The sequence below is a fragment of the Sinocyclocheilus grahami genome, unplaced genomic scaffold, assembly GCF_001515645.1.
Source record: "Sinocyclocheilus grahami isolate Dianchi unplaced genomic scaffold, SAMN03320097.WGS_v1.1 scaffold576.1, whole genome shotgun sequence".
In the NCBI taxonomy this organism is placed as follows: Eukaryota; Metazoa; Chordata; class Actinopteri; order Cypriniformes; family Cyprinidae; genus Sinocyclocheilus; species Sinocyclocheilus grahami.
In genome coordinates this window covers 1,017,386-1,037,904 of record NW_015505755.1, presented here as the reverse complement: position 1 = coordinate 1,037,904, position 20,519 = coordinate 1,017,386, and the positions used below count along the sequence as shown (strand labels likewise).

Below are 20,519 nucleotides of genomic sequence, written 5' to 3'. Positions count from 1 at the left end.
TAAATCATTAACCGGTGCTAAACTGCTTACATAATTAAACTCGAACCATCAATGTATGAATCAAACTCACTTAGACAGCCAACAGTTTCTTTTCTACGCATAATTTCTTTTAATGTCCATGTATGTGGTTACAGTAAAATCATATAAAACCGTGAAATCTAGGGCTGTTGCGGTGAGGGAATTTCTCTTGCGGTAATTGAGTATGTGGTATTATCGACACACACACACACACACCGGGATATATATATATAATCTGTGTGTTGGTGTTACGATATAACTAACAAGGTCTTATTCAGAAACCGAAACCAAATAGCGTTGAAACAGGAAGTGAAGTAAACAAGAGAATGACAAAATAACGGTCTACATAACAGAACATGAACCTGACAATAAGATCGTTAGGCTATCGTTAGCCTATGTGTATAACAGTTAGCCTAGTTGTAATCTGATTTTCTAATCTGACTGGACAAGAGACTTTCTATTGATATTTCCACCGGCCCGCGACGGGCTGTCAGTCAGTGCAGTTACAGTGTTGCGCCACAAGGTGGTGGAAAGGGACTGTCTTTGAGTGAGTCTTTAAACCGTTCCTTCAACTACACGTTCAAAAACGCCGATTCATTCATTCAAAGAGAGACATAATGAAACATGCTGTTGAAATAATTTTAACTTTGAGCGCCACTTTAGAAGGCTCAGCTGACCAGCTATGCGTCGATGCTAAGACAGAGATTTAGCTTTCCTTGGACATGACAACCTATTTTCACAAATATATATGACTCGGCCTGGAGGACAGATGCAAGTAATCGCACGCGCTCAGTCGATCTCTCTCTCATTCCCTGTCTGTTTAGGCTTAAGTGAAAATCTACGAAGCCTCTGTTTATGTTATCATTACTAACTTGTTTAATATTCAGTCCACATGCATGAAGTGTAAAACGAGAAGGGCATAACCTTACGAAAAAAGAAAACGCGCAAAAATCGTGTTTGCTGCGGTTCTTTAGCGTTGGGTCGTTCTTGAACGATTCGTTAATTTTGAACGAATCTTTAATGTGACTCGGGAAGAACGAGTCGTCTCGGGGAGTGATTCGTTCAGTCGCGCATGCGCAACATCCTATAGGTTCTGTACTGGAATTAGTCAAGTAGTTCACCTGGTTCGAGTCTTCGGGTTTTTCTGAGTCGTTTGTTCGTTCATCACGTGACAGCCCCATACGCTTTAACCAATGCAGTCTGAGCCGGAAAGAGACTTAATAATAATAACCAACTCTGTTACCTTTGTTACAACATTCAGTGTTATGGAAAAGAACCATAATGACAGAAATTCCCACATTTGCAAGAAGTAAAAAGCTACAATTTGAGACCAGAAACGCATCACGTAACTGTAAGAGTAAATAATGATGATAATAATAACTATGCACCCGTTTGTAAGGAAGCTTGTAAATTAACTAATTTCTCTATCCAATGCTGTCACGTGACAAAAGAACGAACGATTCGAAAGACTGGAGAGATGAACTAATCCATTCTCTTTCTGGCTCAGACTGCATTGGTTAAAGTCTATGGGGCTGTCACGTGATGAACGAACGACTCAAACCAGAAGACTTGTTAGATAAGAGGTGAGGTGAGCTAATCATAGACTGAAGACCCAGGTAAACAATGAATTAATCTTTTCTGTTTCTTAGCAGTTTTGTATTGTTTGTAGTGTGATCAACGTTTGCGTAAGTAGTAGACGTATTAGGGAAGGAACACGTAACATTTTAATTATATTTTGCTAAAATGAACGAAATGACTCGGAAAAAAGATTTGTTCATTTTGCTGAATGAGACTCAAAGGTCCGAGTCTGTAAAATGATCTGAACTTCCCATCACTACGGTTCTTGCATTCCTCTGCAGTTTGCTCTTCAAAAGCGCGATATTGCGGTTATCGCGACAGCCGTAGTGAAATCGCTCAGGAAATCTGTCCTGTGTTGCCTGCACTCGAGACGCTGACGTGTGAGCGCCACTGACAGATTCTTCATTCCTATTGGTTGTCGCTCGCAAAATTCGCTGTTCATTTGCATAGTTAAACAATTCGTAACTTTTGTCGCTTGACTCGCATCGCTTGACACGCCCACATTCTGTCGCCAACGGTCACTGTCGCCGGAAGTCGCCAGCTCTCCATTGAAAATTAATGGGAGCATGTCGCTTTGTCGCTGTGTGTCTCTGGCAGTATGAACAGGGCTTTACACTACTCAGTGACTTGTAATCTTGTAATGTCATCTGTATGGTTCTGTTGATGGAGCAATCCTGTGTTTGCATCTCTCTAGTATTTCCTCTCCTCCTACTACAAGTGTGTATCAGTGGGTGGGGCTAAAGAGGCAGTGATGTAGAAGCAGACATTGATCTTCTCTTGCGGAAGCGGGCTTTTGCTGCACTATTATGTCATAAAGTGGCACATTCCAAAACAAGTCGTTTTCTGAGCTTGGTTTCAATAAAAGCTGTAACAGGAAAGTTTTGAAGCTTGCAGGATGTTTTTATTGTACATTTGACCTGTTATATGTCGAAAGATCAAGGGAAATTTGATTTCTCAGTTCATGACCCCTTTAAATAAATTTTTCTTTTTTCTTTTTTTCACTAATATTGTTCCAAACCTGTATGGCATTATATTTTCTGTGAGGTTCTAAAGGAGATTTGTGAGAAATATTCATGTAGCTCTGAGAATAGAAAGACAGTTTGTCTGTTAAGCTCCCAAAATTACAAATAAGCAACAAAAAGTACCATAAAAGTAGTAAATATTACTTGTTTGTGATGCTTAGTCTTCTGAAGCAATACAGTAGCTTTGTCTGGGACACAGATCGAAATTTACATTGATTCACTTCAAAAAACGTTAAATGGGTGCACAAGTCTGTGAACAGTTATTTAACATCACAGGACATAGAAAGCAACTTTGTGTTTTTGTTCTGTTTTTGTCCAACAGAACAAAGAGCATCCACTCCTGTCCGCCAGCAAAACCGCGGTGAGGACCTTGATCGTGAAGAGAGAAAAGATGATCGAAGGGATGAAAGACGTGATGACCGCATGCGTGAGAGAGAGAAGGACAGGGATAGAGAAAGAGAGAGGGAACGGGAAAGAGAGAAGGAGAGAGAGAGGGAGAAAGAACGGGAAAGAGAGGCTGAAAGAGAACGTGAAAGAGCCAAGGAGAGAGAGCGGGAGAGGGAGAGGGAAAAAGAGCGAGAGAGGGAGAGGGAGGAGAGAGAAAGAGAGCGGGAAAGAGAAAGAGAGGAGCGGGAAAGGGAGCGAGAAGAGCGGGAGAAAGAAAGGGAACGAGAGAGGAAGGAGAGGGAACGGGAAAGGGAGCAAAGAGAGAGGGAACGGCAGAGGGAGTGGGACGAGAGAGAAAAAGGGAGGGAAGAGAGGCGGGACCGAAGAGAGGAGTCGCGAGATGACCGCTCCACCCGAGATGCTCATGAAGAGAGAAAGAACACGTAAGTGCTCCAGTGTTATTAGTCATGTTTACGTACAATCTATCTGGAATCGGTAAACCATTTACTGAGAAAATATACAGTTTAGCAGCCATTATACAATTATAAGACTTAATTGTCCATGGAAACATACTGGTGCTGCTTAATCACTTTGCAGTCTCTTTCTTTTCATACTAAGGGAACACCGATGTTGAAAATATCTGACTGATAAAGATTAGACGATAATTATTTTTCACATTATCGGCCTTTTAAATTAGTCTATTTTGACTACATTAAAAAATAAAACATACAAACTAAAATCAGTCATTTTAAATTCTTCAACTGAATTTAGATGTCGCAGTATTGCAATTTTCAGTATAAAAAAATGGATATTGATTTTGAGATTCAAAAGATTACTGTTTTTAAAGAGTAACTTTAAAGCACTCAGCATTAATTGACTCCAATAAATAAAATCTTTTAAGTGGCAGCCGATAACCAGTATATTTTATTAATATATCATGCTTTCCTTTTTCATATGAACACAAGTCAGAACCTCATTTGTGCCATTTTACAACTTTAATGGTTAGCTGTAGAGTGTTGAAAAGATTGTCTTGTGGACTTCAGCTTTAATTGTAATATATATGGTGATAGAGAGAGATAGATGTATACCCATAAATCGAAAGCTATAAGCTCTGAAATCACCTAATAATGCAGAATATTTCATGATATTGTTCAGCTGGTAGTACATTTACACTACCGTTCAAAACTTTGGGGTGAGGGTTAATTTGGGGGGTGGATTTTACAAAAGACTTCAGATTTTTCATCATTGATGATAAGAAGAAATGTTTCTTGAGCAGCAAATCAGCATATTAGAATGATTTCTGAAGGATCATGTGACACTGAAGACTGGAGTAATGGTTGGTGAAAATTCAGCTTCACATCACCAGAATAAAATGCTTTTTAACCTATATTTACATAGAAAACTGTTTGTAGTAATATTTCATAATATTACTGTTTTTCTGTATTTTTGATCAAATAAATGCAGCCTTGACGAGTATTAGAGACTTATTTGAAACGCATTAAGAAATTTTACAGACCAGAACTTTTGAACGCTAGTGTACATGTTATAAACAGTTTGACATTAGAGATTTTCTCAGGTGTTCAATATTGTTTGTTTGCCCTTCACTTTGTTTGCAGTCGTAAGAGACATCGTGCTGAGAACACTCCCAGTCCACGGCCATCTCCTAAAAGAGGTCGAGATGTGAGCCCTGCAGACAGTGACGGTTACAACAGCACTGAGGAGAAAGGTAGGAGTTCAACTGAGCAAGGTTATGGTTACACCCATTAGCACTTGGTGTAACCTTCCTCATAGGTCTATTGTGCACACATGCAGAATATTTGGACATAACATGTATGGTTTTGTTTCAGGCGATAAGCACCGACTGCTGAGTCAAGTGGTTCGTCCTCAAGAAACTGCCCGCTCGCCTGCCCACTCCTTTACTGATGATAAACACAACCGCTGGAAGGATGATGACCGTCGTGTGGATAAAAAAGAAAGCCGTGGCCGACACGAGGAGGGGGATTCCCGCGGTGGAAGAGGAGCAGAGCGACGTGAAGAACATGCTCCAGACATTTCTGCTACGGGCATTTCTGACTCTAGAAGGGGAAAAGAGCAGAGGGACCTCCCTACTGCCGCCCTCACTCCTCCTCCTCCTCCTATAGAGGACAGAGACTCTTTATCAGCCGTTCATGAAGAGGGGAAGAAAAAGACTAAATCTCAGAAGAAAAATCTGAAGAAGAACCGTAAAGAGGAGGAATCTGGCGGGGGGGACCGTAGTAACCCCGAGCCCCCGTCCTCCTCTGTAGCTGAAGCCCCCCAGGCTCTCCTGTCACCTCGCAAGACAGCCAAGAAGAAAGCCTTAGAAAGGAAGCGCAAGCGCTCACTGGGTCCGGAGTCAGATGTATCTGAGGATGAGCTGGTCGCCCAGCATCCCCTCAGCAAGAGGCGACGAGGCCCACGTACACCTCCGCCAATCAACAAGGATGACCTTCCTTCCCAGAGGGCTTTAATGGCTGGACCGAGTTCTCTCTCTGCTAAAATGGATGCCAACTTCAGTGACTGGTCTGATGAGGATGTACCAGAGCGGGGCGAGACAACTTCTGCCTCCCTGCCATCCGATAGGCCACCGGAGCGGCTGCTTCCCTCTGAACGTCCCCCTAGAAGGGGTGCACGTGGTGGCGGCCGGGACCGTACAGACCCCCCCATCGCCCCGCTGCTCCCTGACCCTCCAATGCTGATACAGTCTCTTCCTTTACAACCATTACTGCCACAACACATGCTGCGTAAACCACCCCAAGCAGACATGCAGCAGCAGCGCAGCAGTAGCATGGGCAGTAACCAAAGCCGTGCGTCTTCGAGAAGGCTACGCTCGCCCTCCAATGAGTCGGCCCACCGTGATGAAGGCCCTCAGGGACTCAGGCCCCGCAGAGGACTCATGCAAGGTGGCAATTCTCGGGAGAGAGAGCGAGAGAGGGAATGGGAACGGGAGAGGGAGAGAGACCGGGAGAGGGCAGCGGCCAGTGAACAGATGGGAGGAGAGAGGAAGTCGAGGATTGATCAGCTCCGGAGAGGAGAACCTAGTCGAAGTACTTCCTCAGGTGAGACTACTCGTAAAAGCTTGGAGTGTTAAAGAATTTTTGTTTGTATTATTGTTAAATATATTATTTTATATTACATTTAAGTTTAATGATGTGTATAAGAACTACTACTGCTAATAATACTAATATGTTTTAAGTAGTTGTATTATACACATTTATTAATGCCTTAAGGTATTTCTAGTAAAAGTTTTTTATACTAGAGGGTTTTGAATGCAAATCATCATTTTCAGTAGGTTGGTATTAAAAATATTCGAAATGCAATGTGAATGCAAAATGCAATAAGTCCATTAAATATATTCGTGTATCTTAACTCTGGTGCTCTGGATGATGTGTTAAAGAATTCCTAAGCAGTTGGTATTGTGGGTTTTATTTTTTATTTATTTATTTTAATTTCTTTGTAACTTGTAAAGTTAAAGTTTTGAATTCTATGTAATACATATGTAAATATTTATCGGCTTCCACAGACCGACAGGACTCCCGGAGTCACAGTTCTCGTCGTAGTTCACCAGAGTCTGAGCGTCAGGCTCGCTCCAGAGCCGGCTCCTACGACAGCCGTGAGCGGGAACGAGATCGTGATCAGTTGGATCGAGAGCGTGAGAAAAAGGATCACCGTCAGATGCAAAATCAACAAACCCAACAGCGAGACTGGGACCCAGAACCTCGTGAGTGGGGTGGGCGGGGCAGAGAGCCCCTCCTCCGTGGCAGCCGTGAGCCAATTAGAGAGAGAGACTTGCGGGAGATGAGGGAACGACTCCTACCTGAAGGGTTGCTGGCACATGAGCGAATGGATCGTGAGCGTGGTGAAAGGGACCGTGAGCGTGAACGGGAAAGGATGCTTCCGTTTGACCTTCAGGCTCACAGGGAACCAAAGAGCAGATCTGAAACTAAGATGGAGAGGGGAGAGTATGAGCCTCTGTTACCCAGAGAAGCCCTCATGGATGTAGATAAGCCAGCCGACAACTCACACCTGCAAGTGGAAGCATCTGAACCCAAAATGGATAGTCTTGATGGTAGGTCTTTTTTCTCACCATTTCTCAAATTATTGCCTGATGTGTAAGAAGATTTAGTTTTTTAATGTGTGTATATGTCTATCTCTCAGAAGAGGAGGATGGAAAGGGGGATGATGCACAGTCTGCTGTCTCAGATGGTGAGGAGTATGAGCCAATCAGTGATGATGAACTGGACGAGATTCTGGCTGACAGTCAAAAGAGGGACGAACAGCAAGATGATGAAAAGATTTCTGGTACATAACACCACTTAAAACAAGATCCCATGAAGACGCATTTAAAATCTGTGTAAAGTCAGTTCTGAGAATTGTTTCTAAATGCATTAGAAATGTTAGAAATGCATTGCTGAAACATGTTACAAAGACTTTGAACTATGTAGTCCTTAATTGTGGAATTAGACTGTTAAAACAGTCTTTCACAATTTTCGTGTTCAGGTTTTTTTGGGCGGGGCTAAAATCATGACTCGATGACGCAATTGAGCCACTGAGCATGACCCCTCCCCTAACACTATAATAAGAGGTGTGTTCGACTTGAAGCAGCGCTGCACAGACCGATCGGTATGTGACATCAAAGTACAGTGAGAGCTATAGAGAGCAGACGGCTCCTTGCTTTCGAATTCCTCTTGCAGTACTTTGATGTCATATGCTGACGTTCTGCACAGCACCACTTCAAGTCGAACACGCCTAATAACTAGAGCACATTAGCATAAGCTAATTACCGTTAGTTACGATAGCCTACAGTTTTCTAGCTAGCTATGCCTTCGTCACGTAAATGCATAATACCTGGTTGCGATAATTTACAAAAAAGCTCAGTCTCCTTATTTAAATTTATTTGCATTTGATCGTTGAGAGAGACAACAGCTTTCTTGTGAGTGGGCGTGGTTTCCAGCGGACACGCCCCCAGTGTTTGAGAGCAGAGAATACTGCTTATTTTTTCAAGATTTTGATGCCTTATTTTATTTACTTGGCGTTTTTTTTTAGCATTCAAATTTGGCTGAGTGGTTAACACATTTTTCTGTGGTGTGACAAACTCAGAACACACATTTGATATCTCTTTACACAGACTTTAAATCAAATGTCCTGCCACAGTCTAATCTGTCCCACCACAATTTCACAGTGAACTGAATATATTTTTACACTTCTTTTAGTGATATGTCAATCATACTAAATTAAAATCCTGATTTGGCTTGGTGTGCTTAAACTGCTTATCAAAAAAGTCTGTGATGTAAATATAGAGTCAGATGTTTTCCGTTTTTCAGGGCAAAGCACGACTTGGTTCACAGTAAATACAGTGAACACCATCTCTGCATGAACTGAGTTTAACTTGCTTTTATGAATGCAACATGCACAAGTTATGCTTTACTTTCAAATTGGGATGGTCCCAATTTGTAAACTTGTTGTCAGAGAAACTTAAAGGGTAGTTTTACGCCAAAATAAAAGCTTGAGGATTTAATGTGAAGAAACTGTGGAGAAAAACATACATATTGTAATTTAACTACTGTAAAATAATGAATATACTTCTTTTTCATTAAATATTCTTTTTATTTTAATAACAACAACGTGGACTGAGACACTATCACAACTAAGTCCACTGGAAGTCAATGCAAAGACTTTTTTATTACTCCATTCAAAAGCTCTTAATTTGGATTTTTTAAACTTTGCTATCACAATGCACCAGATTAATGCATTTAATTTTAAAATGTTCAAAATCTTCTTCTGGGGGAGCATAACTCCATACCTATCTAGAGGGGTCGAGGTCCACCCACCAACAAAGTCGTTTAGTTTTTATGTAATTGCTGAAATGGATTGTTAAATCAGGTCAAGAACACTTCAAATGCATGTGTCTGCAGTGACAAAGGCAGCAATATTGCATATGCCTCCTTTTGCCATGTTTATCATTATCTGCATAATGCATGTGTTCAGATTTGGATATGGCCCTCATGAAAAATATAATTGAAAAATATAATCGATGATCAAGTTTGCATTGTGACTATAACAATGAATGTGGACATTCTAGCCAAAAAAGTTAAATAAAAACTCTGCTCTGGCCATATGTAATTTTCATTTTGAACAGTCTATTAAATGAATTTTTACAGAATAATACACACACTGACAAAGACATAAGCAGAAACTGTGTAATCACAGTCTGAAAATTCCTCTATCCCAGGGGTCTTCAACTAAAATAGCTTGAGGTCCAGTAATGAACCCTCCTCACCAGCCGAGATCCAGACAATTATATACCTAAAAACATGAATTGACAGTTTTTGCCAGACCAGGGTATCTGCAGGATATTTAAGCGCATATTTGATACATTTTAAGACCTGGAGCCCGTTCTTCGTACGTCGCTAACTCTGTTAGCTGGATTTGATTGTTGACGATTTGGCATGATCGTGGATTGTTTGGTTCTTCGAAGCTCATCCCGTAGTTGCTGTCGTAGCAACAGGTCCGTAAGCTTAAACCTGCTCGGGAGCAGGCTTATTTCATGTAAACAGGAATAGATTGCATCTTTTTAAGCAGAATTGATGCTTAAAATCTGTCTGCTACCACTGCTACTTTATTACAAGAGTACCCTACTAATCCAGGGACAAAAAATTTAAATGTTCATTTAAATATTATTTTAAAGATAATATAATAATGTTGTGTAGTCTTTAACCCTTGTGCGACCTTTTGGACATTTTTGTCCTTTTCAGTTTAGTTTTTTTGATAGTTTTGCCTGTGTTATTGCCAACTGTATACATTTTGGCACAGGTGTGTATTTTTATTGGAATTTTACTATTTCACTTCCATTTCCTTTAATAAAAAAGTTTTGCACTAGGTACAAAAAAATAGTTCCTCTCAGGACCTTAAGGACAAAATTGTCCCCATTGACACCCATTAAAACTGCTATTTTTAAACGCAGTGCCATTTAACTGTAAAATTATGCAATTTTTGTTGATAGGCTTTCATTCTATTGGCAAGACTTTAAATTTAAATTTTTTACAATTTTTTTACCAGATGGTGCCATTTTTTTTTTTCAGATTTGACCTATAAAAAAATACTCGCTTTATTTCTGTTTTCTGCTTATGCATATTATAGAGCCAATTGGATAAATAATGCAGCTATTATTGTGTGGGTGTGTTGGTATGGATGTCAGTGTGGTTTGTATGCGTGTAAAAAAATAAAATTTTGTGCGCGTGTTCTTGTAATATTTGAGAGAGAAAAATTCTAGAAAATTTGGTACTGCACCCAAACAAAATCTTACTGAAAGCTCATTTTTTGAGATATCAACCTCAAATTTGCAATACAACTTGTTTAGATGTATGGCTTTGATTTTCTAGCAGGTATAGAGTTCAACATGTTTCATAAAATATATATTTTATATAAAACATCGTTCATAAATCATTTTCATAAACCTAAACATCTAGAACTTTTTTTTTTGGTTTAACTTTTTAAACTTTTTTTACTTCAACAATAATCTGCCATGGGTCTTCTTTAAAATGAGACCAAACTTAACTCCTTCAAACTTAACGCTTCAAATTTTTATGACAGTTTTTTGACATATACATTTTTGTCCACTATGGACCTATGTGTAACTTTTTTTTTTTAATTGACGCACAAGGGTTAATACTATAGACACAGCCAGTTTTACTCACTGAAAGATTTATTCGTCATAAAATTATTACTTCATAATTGTTTTCGAGTCTTACACGCATTCTATACAGATAATGTAGAGTCGTGCATTAATTTGAGTGATGACAGCTATTATGGGAGTGGCTTGATGGAGCGCAGGAGATGCAGATAACATGATCTTGACCCTTAAGGAACTTTAATTAATACTGGCAGTCACGTAACAAATCTGTTCAAATATAAAATTAAATGAATTGCTAATTACTACATTGAAATAAAAATTTAAAGCCTGTACAAATATTAGAAATAGTGAATATAAATAATTGAGAATCGTGTAAAAAAATTTAAATGAAATAAAAACTGTGCACATTTAATTTATCTATTATAACATTTATGTAGTTTTGTTCACTTGGCTGTTTCTTTATAAAAGTCCAAAAATTTGTCAAGTTTTTCATCAGGTATCTTTATTATATATGATGTCATACGTTGCTGTCTTGCTGCCAGCCAATCGCTGCATTGCTGATCGTGGTTTCGAGTATCGATACATAGCCCCTTTTAAACCAACCCATGAACGCGCAATTATCGGATAACTCAATCCAGCCATACTAAGCATCAACAACAGGTGCGTTTGAAGAACCGAATTAGCCAGATCCTGATTATCGCGATGATATCATCTTGGATGTGACATTTCATCTCGGATTTAATAAGCCACGTACGAAGAACGGGCCCCTTCACAAAATGACTGTAAAAAGCATGATTTACAGTTCAGATACAGGGTTTCAGAATTTCACATTTCATTTTTTTTTTTTCAAAAGTAAAAAAAAAAGTAGTCAAAAGTATCAATTATATTCATTTCAACAATTATTATCAATCATTATATTAATTAAATAACTTATAAATGTTACAATACTGTCTTAATTGTTTATATTTTTATAATGCATTATCTTCTTGTCGATCCACCAGTTCACATTTACAACTCTGCATGTTTTCTGCGTAAAAACATTGGCTGATTTTCACATTGATCTGAACAAAAACAGCAGACTGGCTAATTGAAAATGTTAATTTTGGAATGGCATAAATAAAGCGGTTTCCCCGGTAACTGCTGTACAGCAGCAGCTGACTTTGAAACGTGGAGCAATCATATTTATTCAGTGAAATCGCAGCCTTTTGAAGTTTAATCGTCACATTAAGCCATATCGCTATTCTTGTCTTTCCATCCCCAAATTTATATCCCATATCCCAACTGTTTATAATATGACATTTGCATGTTCTGTTTCAGGGCCTCTAGATGTGATTGATGTAGATTGGTCCAGTTTGATGCCCAAGCAAAAACAGGAGCTCAGAACTCCTGGGGCAGCTCTTCTCCGATTCACCCCGGGGGCTGTTTTGCTCAGAGCGGGAGTGTCCAGACGCTTAGCTGGGCCTCAGCTCCTTGCCAGAGTTAAAGAAGTGTGTTCCAGAGAGCTGGAAGACCCTAAAGGTAAATGTGCAAATCTACCTTTGAAGGAATGCTCCCGTTTGAAAGGAACAGCTCACCCAAACATGAAAATTTGCTGAAAATGTACTCACCCTCAGGCCATCCAAGTTAGAGATGAGTTACTTCATTGGAACAGATTTAGAGAAATGTAGCATTAAAATGCTTGCTTACGAATGGATCCTCTGCAGTGAATGGGTGCCGTCGGAATGAGGGTCCGAATAACTGATACAAACATAAAAAAAAATCCACAAGAAATCCACACGACTACAGTCCATCAATTAATGTCTTGTGAAGTGAAAAGCTGTGTGTTTGTAAGAAACAAATCCATCGTTAAAGGGGTCATATGTTTTCATATGTCAATATCGTATACGAAATCATATACGATTTAAATTTTTCCTTTCTCTTTGGAGTGTTACAAGCTTTTGGTGCATAAAGAAGATCTGTAAAGTTGCAAAGACTAAAGTCTCAAATACAAAGAGATATTCTTTATAAAAGTTAAGATTCAGCCACACCTACCTAAAACGGCTCGTTCTAACACGCCCCCACATATCTACTTCACGATGTGGGTAGATTTGCATAACGCCGCCCAAGTGCAGCACATTTTATGGAGGACAAGGACCGTTTCCTGGGAGAGTAGCCTACAATGCTATACACAACATACAACTGATGTCTGTTTCTATAAAGTGGGGCATCCCCACTGGATGCAACAAATGCCTCGTTTATAATGGGTTTTACCGGTTTTGTCTCGTCGCGCCGGGACACGGCATCACAATATGGTAAGGGGCGTAACATTTCTGTCACACGCTTGAGGTATTCGGCCAATCACAATGCACTGGATAGCTGGCCAATCAGAGCACACCTCGCTTTTCAGACCGATGAGCTTTGTAAAAATTGACGCGTTTCAGAAAGGCGGGGCATAGAGGAGAACCAGTAATGTACATTGTGGAAAATAATGTGTTTTTTTTTACCTTAAACTGCATAAACCGATTGCATTACACCAAATACATAAAATAATGTTCTTTTTAGCAACATCATATGACCCCTTTAAGCAGAGGTGGGGGCAAGTCACACATTTTCAAGTCTCAAGCAAGTCTCAAGTCCCTACCAGCAAGTCTCAAGTCACAGTACAAACAAATCAAGCAAGTTAAGTCAGTGGCTCACCTCAAGCAAGTCAAGTCGAGTCCTGCTAAGGATCAAGTCAAGTCACAGTATCAGACAAGAACAAATATTTTTTTGCCACACAACCTTATTAATTTTTCCTCAGAAATTAACTTAATTATAAATTTTAAATATCAGAGCACACCTCGCTTTTCAGACCGATGAGCTTTGTAAAAATTGACGCGTTTCAGAAAGGCGGGGCATAGAGGAGAACCAGTAATGTACATTGTGGAAAATAATGTGTTTTTTTTTACCTTAAACTGCATAAACCGATTGCATTACACCAAATACATAAAATAATGTTCTTTTTAGCAACATCATATGACCCCTTTAAGCAGAGGTGGGGGCAAGTCACACATTTTCAAGTCTCAAGCAAGTCTCAAGTCCCTACCAGCAAGTCTCAAGTCACAGTACAAACAAATCAAGCAAGTTAAGTCAGTGGCTCACCTCAAGCAAGTCAAGTCGAGTCCTGCTAAGGATCAAGTCAAGTCACAGTATCAGACAAGAACAAATATTTTTTTGCCACACAACCTTATTAATTTTTCCTCAGAAATTAACTTAATTATAAATTTTAAATAATGTTGTAAATATAACATTTTGAATATAGGCAAAATACTACTTTGTATACCGCTAAAATCTGTAATTGAGAAAATATTGATAAAAATACAAGATAAAAATATGTATATCATATTTGTTATATTGAGTTTGACCATCTCTTAGGATGGTCAAACTCAATATAACATAAATATGAGATAATATTTAACAGATGTTGGAAAATTATTTTGCACTAAATTTATCCAGCGAAGACTGGGATTCAGTCTGGGAGCACGCTAAAATAAAGTCAAGTCCTGCCGAGTCATGAAGGTCAAGTCAAGTCTCAAGTCACTGGATCTCAAGTCCAAGTCAAGTCATTTTCTTTATTTAGTCAAGCAAGTCACAAGTCCTTAAATTTGCGACTCGAGTCCCCCACCTCTGCCTTTAAGACATTTCAACTCCAAAATCCTGCTTCTGGCTAAAATACTCTATAATAGTCCTCTATAATATTGTGTTCTCCAGTGAATATGTTGTCTCGTCTGAATCAGGAGAGAAATTTGCACAGATCAAGCACCGTTTACAAGTCAAAACAGTTCCAAACAAATATTTTGATGTGAGAGGACAACAGGGGATGGGCTTTTTCACTGGAGGAAGCGTCATCATGGATAAAGGACTCATATTTTAGCCTAACACAATGGTTTGAAGTAAAATCTTAATACATTTGTTTCTTACAAACACACACTTCACAAGACGTTAATTGATGGATAGGAGTCGTGTGGATTGTGTTTTAATCATAGACTGTATAAAAACATGGGCGTAGTGTCTGTGACGTCACCCGTAGGTTTCTGAAGAGCATTCTATGGGATCGACTCTTTTGGAGCCAGCTCTAGTGGCCAGTCAATGAATTGCAGTTGAAGTCACTTCCGTGTTTGTTTCAAGAGAGACCGGAAGGTTGCCGCTTGGTTTTAATCAGCTGGTTTGACTCTCATTCTGATGGCACCCATTCACTGCAGAGGATCCATTGTTAATGTTTTTTTTTTTTTGCTAAATTTCTCTAAATCTGTTTTCACGAAGAAACTATTTGATCTACATCTTGAATGGCCTGAGGGTGAGAACATTTTCAGCAAATTTTTGTTTCAAATTAGGCTCTACATATGTATCAGTTACCGCAGATTTTTTTTGTTTTTGTGGTAATCAGTGTAGTTATACAAACATGGCTATTTACATGAGTGACTTTAATCTTATATGTATCCATAGATGCTGATAAACTCTTAGAGCATGATCTGGGTGCTCTGAACATGGCTGCATACAACAGAAGAATGGAGAGGGCCAACCTACTGAGGAGCCAGGGCCCTTGCTGCAAGGCACTGTGTGCTCGCAGAGACATTGCCATACGTAAACAGCTCCTGAAAAACGACAAGGTGGTCTTATGGTCTTTAATCACAGGCACTTATTTTGTATAACCTGGGCTTTCCCAAACAGTATTAATTGAGCTCTATTCTGGAACATGTTAAGCTGCCTCAGAGGATTTTAAGGCATCAAAAGCAGAATCGAAAGTAATTACTATGAGTATTTAATTAAATATATTTATTTCATTTAAATACTGAAGAGTATAGATAACTAAACTATAAAAACCAGGTTCCTGTATTACTATCAGGCAGCAAAAAATCTGACAAATTATGTTTTACCCTAACTTTTAGTGTAAATTTAATGCGATGAAAGTACACCACAAATTATACCATATATATATATATATATATATATATATATATATACACAAACGGCTGCAATATAACAAAGAGTGAAAAATTTAAGGGGGTGTGAATACTTTCCGTACCCACTGTGTATATATATATATATATATATATATATATATATATGCATATGCATCGTAGTTAAAAGGTTTGTGGTTGGTAAGATTTAAAATAAATATTTTATGCTCACCAGGGCTGCAATTATTTACTCAAATACAGTAAAACAGTAATATTGTGAAATATTAAAATTTAAAATAAATGTAAATAGTTTAAATTTAAACTGTAAAATCTAATTTATTCCTGTGATGCAATGCTGAATTTTCAGCATCATTACTCCAGTCTTCAGTGTCACATGATCCTTCAGAAATCATTCTAATATGGCGATTTGCTGCTCAAGAAACATTTCTTCTTATCATCAATGCTGAAACAATCATGTAATTGTGTAAATTGTAAATTCAACTCATTAGGCTTTTTTTTTTTTTTTTTTTTTTTTTTTTTAATGGATAGAAAGTTCAAAAGAACTGCATTTATGTAAAATAGATTTTTTTGTTAAAGGGGTCATATGACCATTAGTTTTACCATCAGTTCAAGCCCGAAAGGGGAACAGACACAGTAATGATGCAGTACACAAGCCGGGGTTAAGACAGCTGACTCTACTGTGATCGCTCTCTCGCTCTCTCTCGCTCTCCCTCTCAATTCAATTCAATTCAATTTAAGAGTGCTTTATTGGCATGACAAAAATTATACATTTGTATTGCCAAAGCAATTGCAGCTGGACTGCTTACAAATAGTACATATGTATTAACAGAAATAAAAAGAATAATAGTAATAATATATATAAAGTATTAAGCATGTAGTGCAAAATTAATGTAAGTATATAAACTAGAAATAAAAATAAAATAAGGGATTAGACATATTTACAGAAGCAAAATATACATCTAAGTAATATAATACAGTAATATTTTGCTGTGGGTTTAGAGAGCTGTGATTTCACTCTTGTGTGAAACACAACCAGGAACAGAGCAGAATCTGAGCCAGTAACAGAGATCAGAGTGGAAATATGTTGTTATTTACTGCCACATGCCTCAGTAAATTTAGTTATCATTTTGAGCTGGACTGTAAAATTTCCTCATAATAAGGTGTTTAGCAGATGTCAGTCAATAATTAAATTCACTGACATGTTTGTTTTTGTTTGGTTTAGTTTGTTTTGTTCATGGCTCGTGGCTGTTGCGAATTATCAAAAAGTACATGAACCTGACATGTTCTTCACCCTCCTGGTTATATTTAATTCAATTTGAAATAAAAGCTGTTCTTTTGAACTTTCTATTCATCAATGAATCCTGAAAAAAAAGATTGGGTTACACTTTACTTGAAGGGGTGTGCATAAGACTGACATGACACCTTCATAATCATAACATGACACATGTCATGAATATGAAGGAGATTTTATGCATGTTTATGACAACTGTCATTAAGTGTCATTCGCTCAGTTATGTCATTTTTAATGCAAATATGACATTATTTGACCTAACCCTACCCTTACCCTTAACCATAGCCCATCACAAAGACATCTCAAACAATGTCATCTTTGCATTAAAAATTACATAACTGAGCGAATGACACTTAATGACAGTTGTCATAAACATGCATAAAAAACCTTCATATTCATGACATGTGTCATGTTATGATTATGAAGGTGTCATGTCAGTCTTATGCACACCCCTTCAAGTAAAGTGTAACCAAGTCTTTACTATCACTTTTGGTCAGTTTAGTGCAGGGGTACTCAACAGGCGACCCTGAAGATTAATGTATTTTATTACAATTTGCGCTCAAAATATTAGGCAGTGAGATTTTTTTTTTATTAAATATATACAATCGCAGAAGTAAAAGCTCCTCGATCTCTGCAAGCACTGTAACTAACGTGCAATTAAAAAGGGACACGCGGCATGCTCCAAACAACTTCAAAAGAGAAGCATTACGACCTTACGTAAAAGTCCAACTAAAGAGAACATTTAATAACATGATTTTACTCCATAACATCAGTCGAGTGTTTGAAATAACTTCTGTGATCTGATGTGCAGTTTGTGTCACAGAACGAGGCAAATAATATATTCTATATGGTGATAAAGGCTGTCAATTAGGATTATAAGTGTACTTTATTATTATGAAAATACCAGAGATGGCTTGAAGAACACCGCTAAAACCATATATTGTCGCGTCTTATGTTTACTGTCATATATTGTTGGATATTTAAATAAATAGCCAGATCGCAAACAGATTCTATCACCCACGCAATCTTGTTCATAAATGATAATGATTCAACTGTCTATTAAAGCTTTAATCACACTGTAACATTCAAATCTGCGTTTGCGCTGCTGCTGACCAGAGACAGTATTTATATGAAACATCTTTACAAAGTCTTTTGTATCGTCATTTCTGTGTTACAAACATTCAAATAATCACAGAAGCACTGGAATAAAAGTTTATAGTTCAGATATAAACACTGCTGTCTACAGAAGCAATCAAAATAGAACAAGTCACTTTTTTGAAAGTGACAATACTTCAAAATAAAGATTGTATCAATTACAACGTAATGCCAGCAGATGGAGACAAAGTGACTTAAAATGAGATTTGTTCAAAAAACGTTGATTCATTCAGGAATGAAACAAGTGAAGTTTTTATGAGCAAGTCATGAAGTTATGAGCTATAAATCGTTTGTTTAACTTTTTTTTATCAATTTGTTGAATATTGTATTCTATAAATAGACTGCAGCAAATTTTACTAGAAACTCTAGGAAATTACATGTTATTTTGTTTAGTTGTCTGGTTTTGTTTTCAGAATTATGGTGGGAAAATAGTGATATCTATTTAAAAAAAAATGTAATATTGATACAATATATTTTATTTAAATATGAAAAATAATACTTCTTTCAAAAGAATTGAGAACTATATTTGCGCAAGAATACTCAGTTTGAGTATGTCCATTTTTTTGCATCAATATAGCAAAACAAACTTTTAATCAAATTTTGGTCCAGATTTTTACTCGTTTAAAAACAAATCTATCTATCTATCTATATATATTCATTCTCTGTGTTTTTTTAAATGGGACAAGCAAGATTCAGATAAGTAATAAACTATTTCTAAATCAGTAAATCTGCAAATATTGTCTTAATGTCTGATGATGCAAATTGTAATTTGTGGCCCTTCACATTTTATGTAGTTTTAATGCGGCCCGCTTGTACTCTGCACTTGAGTACCCCTGGTTTAGTTCATCCTTTTCTATTATTGTATTAAAGGGATCGTTCACCCAAAAATGAAAGTTACCCCATGATTTCCTTGCCCTCAAGCCATCCTAGATGTATATGACATTCTTCTTTCAGACGAATACAATCGGAGTTATATTAAATAATGTCCAGGCTAATCCATGCTTTATAATGGGAGTGGATGGCAGCCCAAAATTTTAAGTCCAAAAAATTGCACCCATCCATTATAAAAGAAGTCCACACGGCTCCGGGGGGTTAATTAAGGCCTTCTGAAGCGACGCAATGCATTTGTGTAAGACAAATATCCATATTTACAACTTTATAAACCTTGATCTCTAGCTGCCGCTAACTGTCGTACGTGCGTTCATTAGAGAGTGGCGTCCAGCGGATGACGAAGGACGTAGGCAAACGTGGTGACGAACGTGGAAGCGCAGAGGAGAGAGCGAAACAAAACACCGGTCACAAATTAGTAGTACAAAACGAGGATTTGTAAAGAAAAATGTCAGAGGATTTCGATATAAGCCAAGTGGACACTGGTTTTCCTTTGCTGTAAACAAAGCTTGTTTCTCGCAAGACTAGCATATTCTCACCAGAGCTTATGCTACGCATACGTCATCTGCTGGATGCCACTCTCTAGTGAACGTGCAACATAATTTAATATAACTCCGATTGTATTCATCTGAAAGAAGAATGTCATCTACACCTAGGATGGCTTGAGGGTGAGTAAATCATGGGGTAATTTTCATTTTTGGGTGAACTATCCCTTCAAGTATTGATTTCTTAACTTGTAACCTGAAGGTTGCGGGTTCGAGTCTCTGTATTGGCAGGGATTGTAGGTGGGGGGAGTGAATGTACAGCACCCTTTTCCACCTTCAATACCACAACTGAGGTGCCCTTGAGCAAGGCACTGAACCCCCGACTGCTCCCTGGCCGCCGCAGCAAAAATGACAACCCGTTGCTCCGGGTGTATGTTCACGGTGTGTGTGTGTGTGTGTGTGTGTGTGTGTATGTATATGTTCATTACTCTGCTGTGTGTGTGTGCGCGCACTTGGATGGGCTAAATGCAGAGCACAAATTCCGAGTATGGGACACTACAATTGGCCACACTTCACTTTCATCCAAGTATTTTTTTTTGTACTCCTTTAGTTTAAATTAGCTTAGGTGTACACGATCCAGTATTTGGTTTAATGCTTCTGTATTCCTCCTCATGTAGGGCACAACCAAGCAGATCTACACCAGTGCTCCAGTGGTGGACAGTGAACTTGTGCAACTGAGTTTACGTCTCTTTAAAAAGAAAATGGCTTCCAGCCTGTCCAGTGGACAGGAGAAGACCGATTCCGCCTCTGCAGCCCAACAGCTCAGCACACCAGCAGAGCTGTGCGTCTCCTGATTGTGCTCCGTGAGTACAGTCTGAAAGTACTGATCTCAGATCACCATCTCGATTATTTTCACACACTGAAACTGTTTAAGTCAGTGCTGATGGAGGATTGCTGCCCTAAACCTCAGAAGAACCATAGAGACTGGACATACTAGCCTGTGGAGATGCTGTCTAAGATTTCACAACCCTTGAACTTTGAATCAGAAGCGTGATAACCATGTACTGCATAAGAACTTTGTCATTTACATTTGTTTTAGAGAAG

At 38.3% G+C, this 20,519-nt stretch overlaps 1 protein-coding gene across 3 annotated transcripts in view; it reads left to right on the top strand.

Moving 5' to 3' along the window:
- LOC107556716 (zinc finger CCCH domain-containing protein 13-like) overlaps positions 1-20,355 on the top strand; it is a 35,541-nt gene extending 15,186 nt beyond the window's left edge. For all 3 annotated transcript variants that reach the window (XM_016239901.1, XM_016239902.1, XM_016239900.1), the window contains exons 14-21: positions 2,941-3,448; positions 4,622-4,731; positions 4,853-6,082; positions 6,547-7,092; positions 7,182-7,325; positions 11,974-12,174; positions 15,121-15,284; positions 20,093-20,355. In XM_016239901.1, coding sequence (XP_016095387.1) covers positions 2,941-3,448; positions 4,622-4,731; positions 4,853-6,082; positions 6,547-7,092; positions 7,182-7,325; positions 11,974-12,174; positions 15,121-15,284; positions 20,093-20,269 — 3,080 coding nt within the window. In that variant the 3' untranslated portion in view covers positions 20,270-20,355. The remainder of the gene's footprint in view (positions 1-2,940; positions 3,449-4,621; positions 4,732-4,852; positions 6,083-6,546; positions 7,093-7,181; positions 7,326-11,973; positions 12,175-15,120; positions 15,285-20,092) is intronic.
- The last annotated feature ends 164 nt before the right edge of the window (positions 20,356-20,519 follow it).